Source organism: Octopus sinensis, linkage group LG25, assembly GCF_006345805.1.
Source record: "Octopus sinensis linkage group LG25, ASM634580v1, whole genome shotgun sequence".
In the NCBI taxonomy this organism is placed as follows: Eukaryota; Metazoa; Mollusca; class Cephalopoda; order Octopoda; family Octopodidae; genus Octopus; species Octopus sinensis.
Window position 1 is genome coordinate 26,104,277 of NC_043021.1, and position 20,326 is coordinate 26,124,602.

General features: G+C 39.2%; 1 protein-coding gene across 5 annotated transcripts in view; it reads right to left on the reverse strand.

Annotated features, from left to right (window-relative positions):
- Window positions 1-7,347: 7,347 nt before the first annotated feature.
- The window catches only part of LOC115224453 (nuclear pore complex protein Nup50), a 118,080-nt gene continuing 105,101 nt past the window's right edge, over window positions 7,348-20,326 (reverse strand). For all 5 annotated transcript variants that reach the window (XM_036513350.1, XM_029795357.2, XM_036513349.1 and 2 more), the window contains 6 exons: window positions 17,319-17,402; window positions 16,360-16,768; window positions 14,735-15,001; window positions 13,174-13,270; window positions 10,138-10,253; window positions 7,348-7,679 (listed from right to left, as the gene is read on the reverse strand). In XM_036513350.1, coding sequence (XP_036369243.1) covers window positions 7,453-7,679; window positions 10,138-10,253; window positions 13,174-13,270; window positions 14,735-15,001; window positions 16,360-16,768; window positions 17,319-17,402 — 1,200 coding nt within the window. In that variant the 3' untranslated portion in view covers window positions 7,348-7,452. The remainder of the gene's footprint in view (window positions 7,680-10,137; window positions 10,254-13,173; window positions 13,271-14,734; window positions 15,002-16,359; window positions 16,769-17,318; window positions 17,403-20,326) is intronic.

Sequence of the window (20,326 nt, forward strand, 5' to 3'; positions counted from 1 at the left end):
TATATATATATATGCAGGGAGAGACAGAAAGATAGATATGTGGTTTATATATATATATATACAATAATATATATATGTGTGTGTGTTTGTTGGTCTATTTGGATCTTTTCACTTTGACCGGCAGATTTTTAGAATAAAGATCCGTCTATTTAAATATCAATATTTGTGCGTGTGCGTGTGTATGCATATTTACATTGTATGTGTGTATATGCATGCGTATTTACAGCATGTGTGTGTGTATGTGTATTTGTGTCGTGTAAATGCATGTGCGTGTGTATGCACATGTATGTATATGTGTGTGTACGCGTGTACGTTTATATGTTTATATTTAAAGAGGCTGGGAATTATTACTTTAATCCCGATTTAATTCACAGTTAAACGTTAAATATGTTTGTCCATTGATCTGGTATTGCTGATTTATCTTTAATAAATATTTCATTTTCAAGTTTTACCCCGGTTTCTGAAAGAAAGGAAATTACCCATGATTCATTAGTGAGAGGCGGTAAGATGGAGCAGATGAGGATGAGAGAGAGAGAGAGAAGAGAATGTCTGTAACGTGTGGGGTGGATAGTAAAGAGAAAGTAGAAGATCGATGGATGTGTAAAAGAGAGAAGGGAGAAATGAAGACGGGAAGATGTTATTACCGACATGAAAGAAGAGGGGAAAAGAAAACGGGTTGAGTGGTAAATGAATGAAAGTGATGGAGAAGAGAGTTGGAACAATGAGAAAAGGAAAATAGTGAATGGAGAGAGAGAGAGAGAAGAGTGTGTGATAGGTTTTAAGAGAGAAGGGTAAATAGAAATAGGAAGAGTGAATAAAAGGATTGTAAATCAGGGTGAAGCCGTTTGGTATAAAATAAAGAAAGGAGATCGAGATATGTAAGCAATGAATGGAAGGAGAATGGAGATGGAAATGAAAAGAATATAAGGAAGCATGGATTGAATAATAGAGAAGGGAGATATAAGTAACGAAAGAAGAGAGAAAAGGAGAAGGACAAGAGAGAGAGAGAGAAGTAATGAAAGGGAGGATTGAAGATGGAGAGGAAGAAATTAGAGGAGGAATAAAAAGAAACATGAATGAGAGAGGATACAGGAAATGAACAGAGATAGGCACGGAAAGAATGGATTTTTGAAAAACCCAGGGAATCGATGTTTATGAGAGAGAGAGAACAAAACAACAATGGAGAAGGAAGAATATGAAAAAGAGAAGGAAAGAGAAATAAAGGAAGGAGGAAAATGAGCGCAGAGTATATAAGAGAAAGAAAAGGTTATAAGAATTGTAGAAAGTGAAAGACGGGGAAGTAACAAAAATGTGAGAAAGAGAAGCAAAATGTGTGGAAGATAGCGAGTGTTATGTAAAAATGAGGATAATTAAGAGAAAAGTGAATAGGAATGAGAGAAAAATGAACGAGAATAACTATAAAAATGGAAGTTACGATGAGACGAGGTTCCAAAATGAAATTCTTAAAGAGATTTCAACTTTTGAACCAAAAGTAGAATGGTGAAAATATTAAAAGGGAAGCAGAAATTGGTTGGGAAAGAAACAGAGAAAGAATATGAGGCAAAAACTGTAGAAGACGGATTGGAGAAGAAAGCGAATGAGAGAGAGATAAAGAAGAGATTAATTCTATAATGCCAAAGAAGTGGAGTGCGATAGAATTGGAGGTAAACTTATTGCGATATAAATCTGAAAAGCTGAGTTCAATAACGAGTCAACCATAATTATTTCCAGAAATATTAAATTTATGAGATAAACTCCATAATTATTTTATTTTTAGGAAAGTTCATTGAAGTTAAATTGCAGCGGGGGAGGGAAGAATCTAAGACTTTGGGTCCTGGAGAGAGGAGGTAAAGACAAGATAGGTATATAGATAGAGAGAGGGGGAGTTAGATAGAGAGAAAGAGAGAGAGAGAGAGAGAATGATGTTGTCATTTTGTGAGAAAGTAAATGATGAAGACAATGAGTTGAAAGCGTGAGGAATAGTGTGGGGGTAGGAGGAAAGGGCGGGAAGATAGAGAGAAGGTAGAAGGATGCAAAGCATTAGGGTGGGTAGTAGGAAGAGGTAACGTTAAAGATAGAGAGGGAAAGAGGGAAGAGAGAAAGACAAACAAAGCGCAGAGAAGCTATTTAAAAATATTCAACTAAAATACATTCATAGAATATTTTTTAGAAAGGGGGGATGTGGGGTATGGAGGGGGGACCAGAGAGAGAGATGGGGGAGGATGTTAAGAATGGAAGATGGGTGAGGCATAGAGAAGGGATTGAAGTAAAGAGAGAGAGAGAGGAAAGCAAAGAGTAAGGACCACACCTAGAAAATAATGGTAAGAAGGCTAACAAATAAATTCTTTAGAACGGCCAAATTAGCCAGAAGTCTCAACCATACATTAATGCGTATACAAACGCGTTCACATCTATGTATATGCATTCATACAAAGAAGCCATAACATACACACGCACACACACATGGCATTTATAAAAAGAAATCTGGGAAAATTTTGATAGAGGAAGCAGCTGTGAATGGCCACAGAAGTGGTGAGTGTGATGGAAGGCAGATTCGGAGGAAGTCAAGGTGTTTATTCCAAACTTTGTTGTGCAATGGTTCCTACATTGAAGAAAGATTCTTTATTTTGAACCTTGTTTGAACCCTGGTGTTGGAGAACACCACACAACTCAAAGATGAGCAGCAAAGTGACTGAGTGGATTAAAAAGAGAACATGGTGGTTAAGCAGTTTGTTTCTCAACCACATGGTTTCAGGTTCAGTCCCACTGCATGGCACCTTGGGCAAGTGTCTTCTGCTATAGCCCACCAAAACCTTGTAATTTGGTAGGTGAATACTGAAAGAAGCCCTTTATATAAATATATATACAGGGTAGGCCAGGGAGGATGGACGTTTTTGAAATGGCTATTACTCAGCCCCAAGGGGAGGAACATGTGTCCGACAGGTACCATTTGGTCCATGGTGTCTTAGCATGTTTTTGTTTTTGTTTCTTTTCAGGTAACTATGCACAGTGGCTTAATGTCAGATGGAAGCAATTTTCGAGGCGAATGACAATCTCGTTTTGCTAATGAGTGATGAAGCCTATTTTCATCTCAATGGCATGGTGAATCAACAGAACTGTCATTGTTGGGCTCTTGAAAATCCGAGAGAACTGCATGAAGGACCACTGCACAGCCCAAAAGTGACAGTCAGGTGTGCTGTTGGAAAAGCTGACATCATTGGTCCTTATGTTTTTGAAGACAATAACGGAAACGCTGTTACTGTGGACTCCAACCATTACATCGAGATAATAAACAACTTCTTTGTACCTGAATTACAATGAAAACAGATGCTTCTTCGACATCTGTGATTTTAGCAGGATGGGGCAATGGCCCACACAGCCAGAGCATCAATGGACATTCTTCGCCTTCTCTTCGGTGACTGCCTCATTTCCAGGTTTGCTGACATTCCCTCGGTCCCTTGATTTGACCATGCGTAATTATTTTTTGTGGGGAAACCTCAAAGTACCATGTGTATGTGCACAAGCCCTGTACATTGGACGATTTGAAGGAAGCTATTCGTGTGGAAGTCGCCCGAATCAACAGAGCAATGCTGGGGAGAGTGGAGGCCAACCTCCAGCCTAGCATTAACATCCTTCTCTGTCCTAGATAAACTTGGCCTTACTCATAATGAAACAGTGAATCTTGTCAATAAACCATTGGAGTGGTCAATGATTCTAAATTAGGGTCCAATTACATAAAACTCTCTAGGTTATAATGAAGCCCAGACCTTTCTTCAATTTCACTGGATTCACCCTGGAATTGTTAGATTTGTTCTGGAGAAAGAGGCTGTGCCAGGGTATATCACAAGACCCCAACAGACCCGATTCAATTTGGGATGGTTATTACTCATCTATCAAAAAAGAGCATTGGTTTAGATTTCTGCACAAGGCCAGCAGTTTTGAGGGGAAGGGGTTAGTCAATACACTGACCCAGTACTTTATTTTAAAGACCCTGGAAGGATGAAAGACAAGAATGTTTGACGTTAGCAGGATTTGAACTCAGAATATAAAGAGATAGGAGGTGCATTCCAGAAGTTTAGAGAATTTTTGAGGGGAGGGGGCAGTTATAACTGTCCTAGGTTATTGAAATTTTAGTACATCATTGCCATACATTTAATTAGCTGACCTGCCACCAACTTTTGGCATTCCATATTGAAGGAGACTGTTATAACAGCACTTTGAACACATCTTGTCACACCAAACACCACCTGTCACAGCTGATTAGTTTTCAGACTGCAGGTGGAACCAGAAGGCAATTTGGGAGCTTGCTATGCAATGAAGTCCTGTGTTAAACTGGGCTGCAGAGACTTATGAAATGCTCTTGGCTGCTGAGGAATTGACTTGTGTGAGCTGAGCATCTGTTTTTCACTGGCAGAGGAGGAGGTCACGTAAGGAAAGTCCACTGGGAGGCTCGTGATGATCCCTTTTTTTGACAGCAAGGGCATCATCTACATCTACTGGGTTCCCTCTGGTCAGATGGTCAACAGTGTTTTGAAGAGATTTTGAGGGAGTTCAAAAGAGATTTTACTGCAAAAGGCCAGAACACTGCACCAGTCCCCAATTCCATCCTGGTGACCAATCCACTTGATAGAGATGGGCATCAGAACAGTCCCTCACCCTCCATACAGTCAGATCATGCACCGTGACTTTTGGTTGTTCCCCAGTCCGAAGAAGAAGAGGGAGACTGTGAGAAGGGCCCGAACCCTTTCACCTGGGAGGACTTCCATGGGGCCTTTACAAAATGGCTGGAGCACTATAAGTGCTCACAAGTCAGAGAACCCAACTTTGAAGATTAGAGTTTTGTACTTCTTTGAAATTAATATTGCAAAACTTCTGGAAAGCCCCTTGGAGAACTGTGGTTCCCAACCCTTCTATTTAAATGAATTTTCCCATGGACCCCTATTAATATGCTTATCCTTATGTATACCTATGAAATTTTGAATTTACTTCACGGACCCCAAGTACTGCCTTAGTGGACTACCAGGGGTCCAAGGACCCCAGGTTAGGAACCACTGTTGTACAAGAAATAACCTGGCACTACTTAAATCCAGAGGTCCCAATGCATCTGTGTAACAATGTTTTTACAGTGCACACTTGTTAGGGGGTTAGGGTTAGGCAGATGCGTTGGGGCCTCTGTATTTAAGTAGTGCCAATAATCCTTTCTACTATAGGCACAAAGCTTGAATTTTGTGGGCAGGAGAGAAATCACTGACCCCAGTGCTCAACTGGTCCATCAACCTCCCAAAAAGATGAAAAGCAAAGGTGATCTCGGCAGCATTTGAACTGAGAATGTAAAAATGGACGACATTCTGCTAAGCATTCTGTCCACTGTGTCAGCTCATTGCCCGGCATTTCACAAGAATAAAACACTTGCACAAACACGATTCCAATTAAAATTAAAGGGGGGGGGACCTTGTTCTTCTTTTCGGATTATGGCTGCTGTTGCTTAGTGAGTGAGATTGACTCAGTGCACAGCTTTTCCTCACTTTAAAAAAATCTTCTTGCACAGGCATTGCACGATAACAACATTGATTAAGCTTTGTGCAATGGCCATACTCGATAATGAGGGGGCAGCCACCATGTATATGTATGTGTATGTATGTATGTATCCGTGTGTGTCTTTGTGCCTACCCCCCCCCCCCACCGCTTGACAACCGGTACTAGTGTATTTATGTCCCCGTAACTTAGCAGTTCAGCAAAAGAAACAGATAGAATAAGTACTAGGCTTAAAAAAAAGAAAGCCTGGGATCAATTTGCCTGACTGAAACCCTTCAAGACAGTGCCCCAGCATGGCCACAGTGAAATGACTGAAACCAGAAGAAGAGAAAAGAATTTATGAAACTCATTCAGCTGCTGTTTGGAAGATGAATCAACATGAAAGTTTGATGGAAGGTTTTTCATTTGGATCACTTTAAACACAAGGAATTTGTATCAAAGAACAAGGAGCAGTTTCAGGTAGGTTAGTATAAAAAGGGGTCAAACACACAGTTATAACCTTGACCTTCTTCTATAAAAGACTCTTTTCATGAATGAAACTCTTCTCACCATCTTCAATTTTCTTTTCCATCAAAAATTTCCGTTCATCCTTAACTTATCCCTTCGTCCCTATAACACCCCAATCACCCAACCAATTCCATGTCACTCACCACTGATTGTTGTCTTCACCAACGTTTTCCTCCTCATCATTTAATGCCTTTTTTTCCATGCTGGCATGGGTCGGATGGTTCAACATAAATCGACAAACCTGACGGCTGCACTGAGCACCAATGTCTTCTTAGCCTTCCACAACTGGATTCCCTTCCTAATGCCAACCACTTCACAGAACATTATGGGTGTGCTTTTTCATGGAACCCCTCATGTATTACAAATCCTTAAACAAGACTGAAACCAGGTGACGTCTCTGTCACTTTCCTTGACATCCAAGCAATCTCAAATTCCCCAAAATTCTACCCTTCAATTCTCGAAGCAACTCCACCAAATCTTGATGGAAGAAAAGAAAAACATTCACACCTGAGACACGTTTGGACTCACAGACATTAACAAACCCACCACAAACTTTTAATGAGATTCTACTCTTTTCCTGTTAAGGAGGAGGTTGGCAGTTTAGATGAGAAGATTACAATGATGGAGAGGAGGAGGAGAGGCTGAGAAGAAAACAACACTTTAGATAGATGTCAATAAGATGTGAACTTTATACATTGAGCCAACACGGAAGAAGGGTGGTGGCAATGCTGGAAGGATGGCTATGGTTGGAGGGGAGGTTGGCAATTCAATTAAGGAAGAAATAAAAGACCCCCCCCAAAAAAAAACCCATCTTTTTCTTCTTATGTTATTGGTGCAGGATTGGGTGCGTGGTAAGAAGTTTACTTCCCAACCACATGGTTCTGGGTTCAGTCCCACTGTGTGGCACCTTGGGTAAGTGTCTTCTACCATAGCCTTGGGCCAACCAAAGCCTTGTGAGTGGATTTGGTAGAGAGAAACTGAAGTGTGTGTGTTTATACCCCACCATTGCTTGACAACTGGTGTCAGTGGGTTTATGTCCCTGTAACTTAGCAGTTCAGCAAAAGAAACCAATAAAATAAGTACCAGGCTGAAAAAAGAAAAAAAGTACTGGGTTTGATTCAGCTGATTAAAATTTTTTCAAGGGCTGTGCTCCAGCATGGCCACAGTCTAATGATGGAAACAAGTGGAAGACAAAAGGCAGCAGATTATTGCAAATATCTTTTAATAAAATCAAACGTAAATTGCATCCTTTTGTATCAGAAAATCCACGATAGAGTTAAGAGTCTTTTTCATGATACAGGTATGTTTTTTCTGAAGGAATGGAGGGACAAAAAAAAAAAAAAGGTATGTAAAGGAGGTAGAGATAGCAGTCCCTAAAAACGTTGACAGAATTAAACGATGGCTCCATCATTAGACGTTCTCTTGAGAATCTGTTCCATGTTTATGTTTGTTGAGCTGTGCCAGGAGGTCGTCAGCTTCCTCACCACTCTTCACTCGGATCAGCAACGGCACTGGTTTATTCTCGGTCCCGCCCTTCGTTAAGGGAGGGTTTGGAATGCATACAAGGCTCACATTGTTTTTGCCTTGCCTTTTGAGTTGCATTGTTGGAAACAACATTATGTTGAGGAGAATGTTCCCTGCAAGAGAAAGGCTGAGAGTCAAACCAAAACTCACGATTACACAACTGACACAAGTTACCGTGACGACAATTGGAGACTAAGTTTATTGATTAGAAACAATGTTTAATACACAAATCTTCCTGACAAGATATACAGAGCTAATTGCAATCAGGCAATTAACCCCTTTCCTATTATATTTCTGCTGAAATACCATTCTCTTTGTTGTAATTAATTTTGAAATTCAGAATTTAGTAAAAATAACTGTCATTATTATAATCTGATGTGGCAAATTGGCAGAATCTTTAGCACAGTGGGGGAAATGCTTAGCAGTGTCTTGTCAGTCTTTATGTTTTGAGTTCAAACTCTGCTGAGGTCGACTTTGCTTTTCATCTTTTGGGGTTGATAAAAGAAGTACCATTTGAGCAGTAGGGTCAATGTAATCAACTTACTCCTGCCATGAAATTGCTGGCCTTGTGCCAAAATTTGAAATCCTTATCATCATAATCTGATATTTGAAATAAATGAACATGAAATTTTGATGGCAGTTTGTATCAAGGAATCAGGTGTAGTCCGAGGTGGATTGGTAACAAAAGGATTAAACAACATCCAGGTAATCTGGTCCCAACAGTAAAGAGATACAACGATAAAACACAAAACTGCACCCAAAAAGTGAACCTTCTGAGTTCAAATCTAGTCTAGAGCAATGCATATATGACAGGTGAACAGATCAAAATGTAGTGTTTTATCCCAAAATCGTGTCTGAATCCAAGAAATGAGATCAACTCAACAGAGAGGAGAAGGGACGTAACTCCTCCTTATGACTTGGTGTGTGATGAACAATTGGAGGGGCCAGAAATAACGAAATAACCCCAGGAACGAAGACTGGGGTCTAAATTTCAAGTTCGGTTTGTTTCAGTATTCAACTTCAGAGTTGTCGTCTTCATAGGAATCACGTAACCTCAAAAAAATTGCTCAGAATATTTTAAAATTTCTATTTAGAACTTTGTGAGAGAAGGAAAAGTAGGGACGTTTTTAGGGTTTCTGAGACTGGAAGGAGGAAGTTATTGAGACTAAAGGCTTTGCTTAATATTTATTAAAACAATGAACTCTACAAATGCTAGGAGGGTGCCGAGGGCAATAGGCTAAGTCCACCACCACCACCACCACCACCACAACAAAAGGTATGAAACAGTGAGAGGGCTTCTGCACAGTTTCCATTGACCCAATATCACATCAAAGGATTGGATTAGCCTGAGGCTATGGTTAGAAGAGACTTGCCCAAAGTTTTGAATGGAAACTGAGACAAAAAACCCCAACAAAACGTGATTGGGAAGAAAACTTCATCTGCATCTGGCGATACCTGTGTCCATATAAAAAGAATGAAATGTCCAAACTGACCCAACAGGGTCAAACTGATAACCTAAACCAAATAATGTGGTCAGATTGTCATAGTGTGTTGAACACCACACAACCATAGGTAGAGCCCTATGAAAACAATACAAGGACCAGGGGCAGAGTAAAGTATTTGATGACCCTTGTTTAAGTTCAGCACCACCAAATAAGAGGAGACTGTAGCATCTGACCTGGTGAAATAGTTTGACCTTAAACTTGACCGGTAAACTTATCTTATCATGCCTGAACAAATAATAATAATGACAATAATGATAATTTCAAATTTTTGCCACAAGGGCAGCTTGTGGGAGGGGATTAATTCAATTACATTGACCCCAGTGCATAACTGGTACATATTTAAAAGATCCCGAAAGGATGAAAGGCAAAGAACATAGCGATGGGCAAAATAACGCCAAGCATTTTGTCTGGTGTGCTAACAATTCTGCCAGCTCACCACCTTAATAATAATAATAATAATGATAATAATAATAATAATAATGATAATAATTCTTTCTAACTTTGGCACAAGCTGATTACATTGACCTCAATACCAGGGTGGTACTTTATTTTCTCCTTCTCCCCACCCACGAAAGGCAAAGTTGACCTTGGTAGTATTTGAATTTGGCAGCATTTAGGAAGAAATGCTCCAAAGCATTTCCTCCAGCACAGGAAACAAGAGCCACCAGTCCACAGCTTTTGTCGCTTCAAATTTTGGCACAAGACAAGCAATTTTGAGACGGAGCAAGTGGAGACCCTCTTTCGTTTTCCATCCTTCTTATAAAATACTTTCCATCTACATCTCAGTATAGAAATGGAAGCATTTTACAACAGTTGTCGAGGAAGAAGAAAAAAGAAAAAACGAGAAGCTAAACTGACAAGAATTCCTTCGATAATATTAGGAAACTATCAGGAAGCACAATCCTGTAATAATTCATTGTTAAAAGAACTTCACCAAAACTTAGCTTTACGCTGTGTCTCTCCAGAAGAAGGCAAATATTAATTTGGTAAATGAAAATACTGGAATGGAGCAGTGAAGATGATTGTTGTTGTTGTTCTCATCAGAGAGAAGCAGAAGAGAACCTACCCAAGTTTGTGTCGGCACGAATGATGAGTTGCGCTTTGTCTTGGAATGGTTTCACGTGCAAGTTTCCAATGCCTTTATCAATCCAATTCTTGTCTTTCTCATAAAACAGTTTGCATCTAGAGGAGGGAGACAGAAAAATGATAGAAATACATCAAAGAGAACGTCATTCATTGTAAGACAGATTCTTGGTTGTCAAGTGATATTCTCTGCAATTATCGAATATAGTCGCAGAGAGATTCTCACTGGCACCGAAAAGTTGGCATGTTTAATGTTTATCAATCGGGAATTGATAAAAGATTACAACGTTTTTATTAAAGATATTGTTGTATTTCGGAATGGTCATTTTGCCAGTTTAGCCAATAAAAACACACGCACTATATATTTGGTGTTACTTTGCTTCAGCGTTATTTATTTTTTACATTAATCTTAATCTTATTTCGGCCAGAGTTCTTTCGTCACACTCCTGTGACCTCATCAGATAAATAAACAAATGGAAGTAAATAACTATAAACATTAAAATAATAATAATAATAATAATAATAAAAAATAATAAAAATAAGTAGGTGTAAACACATGAACAAAATAAAAATAAACAAAACCAAAAACAAATTACACAAACGTATATAAACAGGAGATACAAATATTACAGGCATTTCCCTCCCTCCACGCACTAACTAAACATAGACACACACAGAGATATAAGCATGTACAAATGAAGACACATACAATAGGAATACAAAATGGCTGACGGTTAGTAAGGAGAGACACACAAATAAGAAAGAAGAAAGCCAAGGACCACTGATGAGGTCACAGGAGTGTGACGAAAGAACTCTGGCCACAATAATATTAAGATTAATGTAAAAAATAAATAACACTGAAGCAAAGTAGCACCAAATATATAGTGCGTATGTTTTTATTGGCTAAACTGGCAAAATGACCATTCCAAAATACAACAATAACTGTTTCAACACACAATTTCACATAAAAAATCTTGCAAAACAAATATATAAACGTTTTATTAAAGACTTAAATTCTAATAAAAATGAATTTTAAAATGACAGATGAAGGCATAATGGCTGACTCTGATTGTCATTTTTCATCAAATAATCTGGATGAAATATTATCTGAAGAATGGTCAGACACTGAACTTTTTTCAAGTGTTGTTGGTTCCAAAACATCTTCAAGACTTGATGTGAAGCCTGTTGAGTAATTTTTACATTTCCCATCGAGTTTTGATTCCACCAGTCAAAACTCAATGTAAAGAGCTTATCTGAAAATTTCATAATGGAATAAGAAAGGTCCGAGGAAAATGGTTTTTTTTTCCCACTTGGGACTAATCGTATTTAATTTACTATCAACATCTTCCTTTTCTCGATCTCTGTGTGTATCTGTTTTTGTTAATTACTATTATGTAATTATTTAACAGCCACCCATGAACAACATTATGTTTAACACAAATGACTATTTCCATAAAAAAAAGAAAACCACTCCTCATTTCTGCAATTCTACCAATTTTCACAATAATCTGACCCCAAGTCGAGACACTATAAACATTTGAGGGAACCTGTGGAAGAGGTAGACCAAGGAAGACCTGGGATGAGGTGGTGAAGTATGACCTTCGAACATTAGGCCTCACCAAGGAAATGACTAGCGACCGAGACTTTTGGAAATATGCTGTGCTTGAGAAGACCCGGCAAGCCAGATGAGAACATAACCCCTGGCCTATGCCAGGAGCATAACCAGCCTGCTTATGTGTACCTTTTCCTCCTTTGGTCACTAAACTCTGCTTGCGAAGACCTGTTGAGGCAAGTGAAATCAAAATCAAAATCAATTCGATGACTGGCATCCGTGCAAGCAGGGGGCAAAGAGGACCATACGAGTGTGATCGTTGACAGAGCGGCTATTCGAGTATGATTGTTACCAGCGTCGCCTTACTGGCACTTATGCCTGTGCTAGTAGGGTGCCAAGAACACCATCCGAGCGTGATTGTTGCCAGAGCAGCCAACTGGCTTCCGTACCTGTGGCACGTAAAAGAGCACCATTCAAGCGTGATCATTACCAACGTCGCTTCACTGGCACCTGTAAAAAGATTTGAGCGAGGTCATTGCATGACTGGCCCCCATGTCAGTGGCACGTAAAAAGCACCCACTACCCTCTCGGAGTGGTTGGCATTAGGAAGGGCATCCAGCTGTAGAAACTCTGCCAGATCAAGACTGGAGCCTGGTGCAGCCATCTGGTTTGCCAGCCCTCAGTCAAAATCGTCCAACCTATGCTAGCATGGAAAGCAGACGTTAAACGATGATGATGATGAAAAATATTGAAATATTACAAATATTTATCTTGACATTTTGGGTAAAATATCCCTTTTCTAAAGTTTTAAAAGAACAAGAAGAAAAAAAAAACATTCATTACTCTGTGGTGGATCCTGCGTGTCTGCGTGAATGGTTGTCAAAAGACCAAGTGGAATTTATGATTGGGGATTTTGTTGAGATTGAGGCTATCTCAGGAATCATTTACAGAAAAGTAGCTTGCACTGGGCTGGAACCCGGAAACGTGGTTAAGGAAGTGAACTCTGTATCCACACAGCCATGCCCATGCCTTCACACACCTCATTGTCTATGAATTCTGTGTTTCAAGTTTAAAGGTTTCGATCCCTGGTGTGTTATATTTGAAAGGCAAAATCTGAGTCGGCCATCAGACGGATGTTGTGGTGATAAATATTGTTTGAGGAGCTGGCAGCTGTTATTCCCACAACCACAAGCAATGTCGGGTGGTCGTAGTGAATAACCAGTCAGTTGGTTAGGTGAAACCATTCCATAGATTTAGCAGTTTGTATAGACACAAGTAAGAAATACCAAAGAAGACAAAGGTTTTTTTAATCCAAGGACACACTGCCATCATAAATGAGGAAAGGACACGACAGACAATGGAGTCTTCAAAAAAAAAAGAAGAAGAAGAAGAAGAAGGAAACGGTCACATCTGGAAGACTTTCAATCACAGTTGAATTAGGATCAGGGTTAAATCAATGAATCTCACCTTTTGCTATAAACTGAACCTTCTTCCTTGATCTCTTTGACTTCTGCTTTAGGGGGAACATACTCATCTTCCTCATCTGGGTTACTTCCCTTCACGGCTATTCAAAACATCAGTGAAATAAAACATTAAGAGCCTGTAGGGACCCAAATGCTGCGACGACCAATAAATACCTGGTGGTATTTATTTAGATCTTGCTATGCACAAAATCTAAATCCTGCACATTCAATAAATATCAGACTTTTGTTACCAAACTTCTGCTAAAACACTTTGCTTGCGTTTCAAGCGATTTTGAAAATAAGGAAGAATTTCGGAAAACAGTTTCGTCTTTATTTCGTTGGTGTTTGGAACATATTGATATGGAATTTTGTAGGAACGGTTCAGTTTTGATCATTTTGGAAACTTATTTACATTTGACGGATATTTGTCCTCATCTTGTTTGCTGTTAACACAACATTTTGGTTGATATACCCTCAAGCCTTCATCAAGTGTCTTCGGGAAACCTCAAACCTGGGTTCTCATTACTAAGGTATTTTTCGATGTTGTTGTTGTTATTATTATTCAGGTCAGTGCTTGGAATCCAACTCAGAATCTTGGGGTTAGTAGCCTGTGCTCTTAACCACTACGCCAGATATCAATCATTTGTAAGGAAATAAGATGACAAAAGTATCACATTATTTTCTTTTTATAGTGTTTGGTTCTTCAGCTGCAACTAGAACAAACATAGGCAGACAACCTAAACACTAGACTCTTCCTCTCACCAAAACATTTTATACAGCATGCACGGATAATCACGCATGGAGGGAAGTCTCTCAAGAACATAATCTGTGAAGAAGACGACTCCATGTGTGGAAGCATTTTTTTTTTACTATTCTCCACAATAAACAATCATATAAACACACACACACACACACATGTGTGTAGCAGATATATAAACTGGGTAAATTTAATTATTTTTCTGTAGACAGGAAAAAAACAGGGGGGAAAAGGGCAGAATTTGCTTGAAGCATTGTAATGTGTAAATGATATAAACATTTTAAAATACTATTAATCGTCTTCCGTATGAAGCCTGCCCGAAACTGCCTACGATTCAATGATACAAACTTTCTAGCTTTAAGTAATTTAAAATATAGCCTTTGCTAATAATGTTCCGAGCCCCAGTTAATAATCAGAAAATTATTTTGCTTAATTCTTCATTGTTTGCAGAATTTACTGAAAGTAACGTAGTATATTTCAATAGAAATCTGGTTCATAGAAGGGTTTTAAGCAATGCATGCAAGAAATTAGGCAAAATATGTAAGCTGATGCCAATAGATAAAAACAAAGGGGCAATATTGTATTACGTTATGAGAATTGTTGGTTCTATAATAGTTCGGGAAAGCTTTCCGTTATCAAACATGAGAAAGAAAATAGTCCAAGTATTACGACCAACAGAATGGCTAGTAATAACATTTTTTTCCCCGAACTTCTCACCTGCATTGTTTTAAGGATTAAAAAATTTTTTTTAAATTGAATATTTAAAAAATATTTATATTATATAACAGTAAAAATAATGATCGCTCACCATTGCTGGTATTCAAAGTACTGGCAAAAGAGAATGTTGACTGAGTGTCAGCAGGTTTGAAGTTAAACCCACCGAAAGCTGGTGTTGTAGATATGGAGGTCTGTGCAGTCGATGTGGTGGTACCACCACTACTACTACTACTGCTGCTGCTGCCACTAGACAAGAGAGGGTTAGTCACAGATAAGTTTGGCCAAATACTACTACTACTACTACTACTACTCTTCAGGTCAGGTTTTGATTGATCCTCTTCTTTTGATTTTTCAGAATCTACATAAAATGTCCACAAGAAATGGAGAAAAGAAAAAAAGAATTCCTAATTAATTTAAGACATTTTGTTAAAATGGCAATTTATATAATGCAAATAATAAATCACATATTTAAGACATAAAAATTGGTTAATTAGAAAGCAAGGTAGTTCAAATAAATTTCTGCTAAACCGCACACACACACACACACGCGGGATTTCAGCAGTTACAGATTGGGATATGGAGTGAGGACTGTACAAGTGTGTTTTTTTTCTTTTCTGTTATTGTCTTGGTAGGAGTAGCTGATAAATATGTTATGAGCGTTAAAGAGATTGCAATACAACTGGGCATTAGAGAAATGGTGTCCGAAACAAGAAGCTTCTCCCTACATTTGTGGATACATGCAGGTTGTATGGAATATTGAACACAGGTGCAGCCACAAATAGAGATAGAAACTTCCTGTTCCTAATCAGACACCATTTCCTGAAGTTATAAAGACCAAAAACTTTGTAAAACAGGATATTTAGGTTAGCTACCCCTTGCTAAAACAATAAAGGTCCCAGCATTGCATGCCCCAATATGTAATTGTCAGAATCTCACCATCTGTTTGAAAAAAGATGAGCTGAAGCATCTTGACAGGACCACTCCATACATACCTTGGGCTAGCTTTAGATATCAGCTTTAAATCTGTAACAATCTGCAATATCTATTAACATATATACACACACACACATACAATATATACTTATATACACATACATACACATACAACAAGCTTCCATAGTTTCTATCTACCAAATTCAATCACAGGGCATTGGTCAGTCCAGAGTTCTAGTGGAGGACACTTGACCAATGCGCCACTGCACAGTGGGGCTAATCCCGAGACCACATGGTTCTAAAGGAAGCTTGTTAATCTCAGCCATCACTCACTTGGTCAGGAAAGGTTCTGCACAAGAACAGGACAGGTTTAAATATGAAATGAAACTAGGGCCATATTTGGATGAGTATTCTAGAGAAAAGAGGAAAATGCAATAAAAATGGGACATGGAGGAGAGATAATGAAAAGGAGTTAGAGAAAGAGGTGTGAAGATGACCAAGATAGAGTGACTGGTGTAGATAGACAGTTGGATGAGCATCAATGGGAGGGGGGGAGAGAAGGGGGGGAAGATATTTTTAGGAGCAAAGAAAAGGGAAGAGAGAAAGGGTTAGAGCAAAAGACAAAAAGATGTGAGACAAAGCAATTTGTCAGGTTGAGACCAGGATTGAATAAGGAGGAGATGGAAGAGGTAATGAATGTGTAGAGAGACAAATGAGCAGGTGGGGTGGGGTGGGGGGATGCAGAGGAGATAGAGAGAGGGAGAGAAGTAAGAGAGTTCCTACCTAAATTGGTTTCCTGTTCAGTGATTGCTTCCGGAATTGAACCAGTATCTTTGGTGTCTGACTTTGCTTTACATTCATCCTGGATAGTCTTCAAATACTTTTCATAGTCTTTGAAAATGGGTGTAAGGATGCAGTAGGGATCCTTTGCCACGTGCTGCTGCATCCACTGCAATACACTCTTGTTGAGCTTCTTCAACTGCACGTGCAGCTTGCTGTCGGATTCATCGGAGCCTGCGCTGGCACCGGTGATGGAGGACGCAGCACCGGTCGGTTTGCTGACGCCAAGAAGGGGTTTCATTGAGCTGTTGGTCAATGTGGCGGCTGGTGTCGTCGTAGCAGTAGTAGTAGTAGCATTAGTAGTTGATGAGAAACCGGCAAAATTTGCAAATATTCCGCCTCCTGGAGACGCCTGCAACAGAAAACACCAGCAGAATGCATGTCAGGTGTGAAACTGTATCACTTCCTCTACACAACACTAAAACAACAGACATAAGACATTCTACTTTCAATGTGCCAACACCAAAACAGAAATAAAATTCAGAATTGAGGAGGAGGAGATAATAGAGAAAATGGGCCAAAGAAATGCTGAAAGTGGCAACCATCTGTTTTCAAGATAAACAAACAGAGCAAAAATGACATTAACAACATCCAAATTACATCACAGTAATAACAAGCCCTTCACAGTTCACAGTAAGAAAACACCCTAAACACACACACACACACATAAGGGACAATACATGCTGCTTCTACAATGAGTAAATGTTAAGAGAAGAATGTAGCAGCTTAAGCCTGCAAAGAAATGCCGTGAGTGGATTTGAAGTGAAGCTCCTCCTGCCAGCTGGTAGTTGGTTAGAAGACGCTCTGGCCATTAGTTTTGGAGTCCAAGAACTTGGTTGGCAGCAGCTCTTGAGACACATTCATCTATTCCAACAACAACAACAAAAAAAAAAAAGACTCACGGTTGAAATATTTGACCTTCGTTTGGCTTTTATTATGTTTCGTTGTTTCAAAATGTCTTTCTTTGCTGCCACAAACTCTCCAGCCTAGAAGAAGACAAAGAAAAATGGTTAATGGATTGTTATTGCTGATAGAAGAGGCAGAACCAATAGGTTTTATCCACCGTAACTAAGTCATTTACTTGTGTAAAGTCATATTTGACATGTTTCAGTGCATTTGGACATGACAAGACCTTCCACTGTATAAATAGCCAAGAGAGAAAATTTTTCTCCTTGACACATGTGAAAATATATCTTCGGCTGTGAATAATGTTATTGGGCTATTTCTAGAGTGGAAGGTCTTCTCATGTCTGAATACACAGCACCACGTTGAATATGACTTAGCCACTAAACCTTTTCCATTTTCTCTCCCTGTTTATTTCTGTGTTCCTTTCTGCTGAAGAGCATAGGCTCGAAACGTAAAAGACTTTCTCACTTCCCAAGCATTAAACTAATACAGCTGTTTGCTGTTTACACACCCGTCTTTGTGTTTTGTTTTTTTTGTAAATTCTCAATATATATTTTATTCAACACTCTGTGACATTATTTATTTAAACCATCCACATTTCTCCAAATCTTTCCTGCTGACCACACTGTTATGGTATAGCCATCAACAATGTATTTCTTCTCTGGAACTCTCCGGGAGAAGCATGCTTTCATTAATTAAGCCTTTAGCATCCAGTTTACTTTGTCAAATGTATTGCTTATTTATTCACATTGTTTTGAATTAATCAAGCATTATCTCACAACTTCAAGATTTCAATGATGTGATTGTTTATTTTAAGAAGAACATTGTAGGGTAGGTGTGAGAGGGCAGATATGGCTGGTTAGCATGCTACAAGATCCAATGAGGGAACCTCTATGTGGTTACTCAATATGCTAGAAACAACAGTATTGGAAAGAGAAATAAAAGCAAATGAATTGCAATCTCTACCTCTTGTGTGAAGTGTCACATTTTTAAAAAGTTACAAAAAAATGAAAGAAGAAGAAAGTAAGTGGAAGGGTAGAGCCCTGCAACCCACGTTTCTAGAAGACTTTTAAAGTGGAATTGGTAGCAGAAGTAGAAAAGGAAGGGAAACCTAGAATAAAGGGATCTCAGAGTAAACTTGGCAAAGACTAAAGTATTAGCGAAATAGGGGAGAAGATAGTACCATGGTACCTTCTGATGTTTTGGGGGTACCATGCAATGCTTAGCATGCCAAAAAGATATAGGTAGGAATTGAAGATGGTGTGCCAATGTAAACAATGGTCAGAGAAGAGGTTTAGTGTGACCATGGGCAGGTTTACAGAGAAGGTAGGCTTTGCTTGCAGCAGGTAGACAGGGGCAATAATTGCTAAGCACAGGTGCAAAAATTGCACCCCCACTTCTCTCTCTCTCTCTCTCTTTCCAATGCTCTGCTCGCTCTCAAGAAGTAGCTGATAGCTTCTGCTACCCAGAAAATCTAATTAGAAGTGAGAGATGGAGTGTTAGGAAAGCACAATAACTGGAGTAAGAACTAATTGCAAAAAAGCTCCCGGAGCTGTTAGCTGTGTTGACAATAAGGGGCTTCCCATTCAGTGGGAAGGATAGATACATATGCTGTAATGTTAAGAGTGGATGAATGACAGAACAGAAATAGGCTGAGAGAAAAAAATCTGACCATCAGAAGAATAAGGTGGAGTGGGGAAAATAGGGAGGAGTTCACTGGTTTAGATGAGAAGTGGTGAAGAGTTGGGTAACAAGATAGATTGTGAGGACGAGAGGAAGAAATAGGAAACAGTGAATAGGGATTTTCAGAAGTGGGCTCATTCGACGAAGAGAAAGTGAGAAAGGACAGCAACAAAATGACAAGATGTTGTGCTAGAGAATATTTGTCTAACCAATGCAAGTATGGGGGGGGGGGAGAAAATTACCAACTGCAAAATGAGGATTATGATATGTGTGTGTGTGTGTAATGAGGGAAAAGAAGCAAAGCCTGGCTCTCTGCCAATTATGCTTTTTGCATTGGGTCTACTGCAACACACTCTCTCCCTCCCTCCCTCTCACTGCTTTGTGCAGGTGTGAACATTACAAACACAGTGCCAATAATGATAGCTAAAACTGTTTCCAAGTATTTCAAGCAGTGACAGTGGTAATGGTGAAGGAGGTGGACAAAACAGAAATTACACTGATATATATATATATATATATATGTGTGTATATGTGTATATATATATATACACACCCACAAAACATGTATGAAGTGAGAATATTGTGCAGTGCACACGTGCACACACACACACACATATATATATATATATATATATATATATATATATACACACACACACACACCCCACTCTATGTTGCAAAGAACTATTTTTCTGTCATGTGTCACACAAGACAGAGGTGGTCATGACTGGGAAGTCCTGGATAATAGACCTACTTAATCAAAACTGACCTAGGGCTTACACAACAACAACAACCTGAAGTCTACTCCACCCTTGCCATGCAGTCAGGCTGAAAGGTGTGTGTCGTCAACTCCTTGTTACCTTTAACACAGAAGTAAACGTGTTTGATGTAGTAAATCATAGTTAGGGCAGCATGCCCCAGAATAGAATAGCGACAAGCCACAGAGAATGCTAGGGAATAGCACAACCTGCCAGAAATAGCAGCCAGATCACCCACAGACGCCCCGCCAACTCTGTCGGATAACACAGTCTTTAAAAAAGAGAAAAGGAAAAGACCAGAGCTGGAACGCTTTTGGTCATCTGCTTCTCCTGGATCTCAGTCATCTCGGGGCTAAATAACATCGAACAAGAAACTACTACTTGACTGAATGAAGCCTTGTGAGTAAATATGGTAGACGGAAACTGTGAGGAAGCCCTTTGTAAATCTGTACCTGTGTGCATGTATGTACGAGTGTGTGTCTCCTTGTCTTGACACTGCATGATAGTTGTAAACGAGTGTCAGTGTCATACAAGCAGTGTTGTTCATTTTCAATATTCTGTGG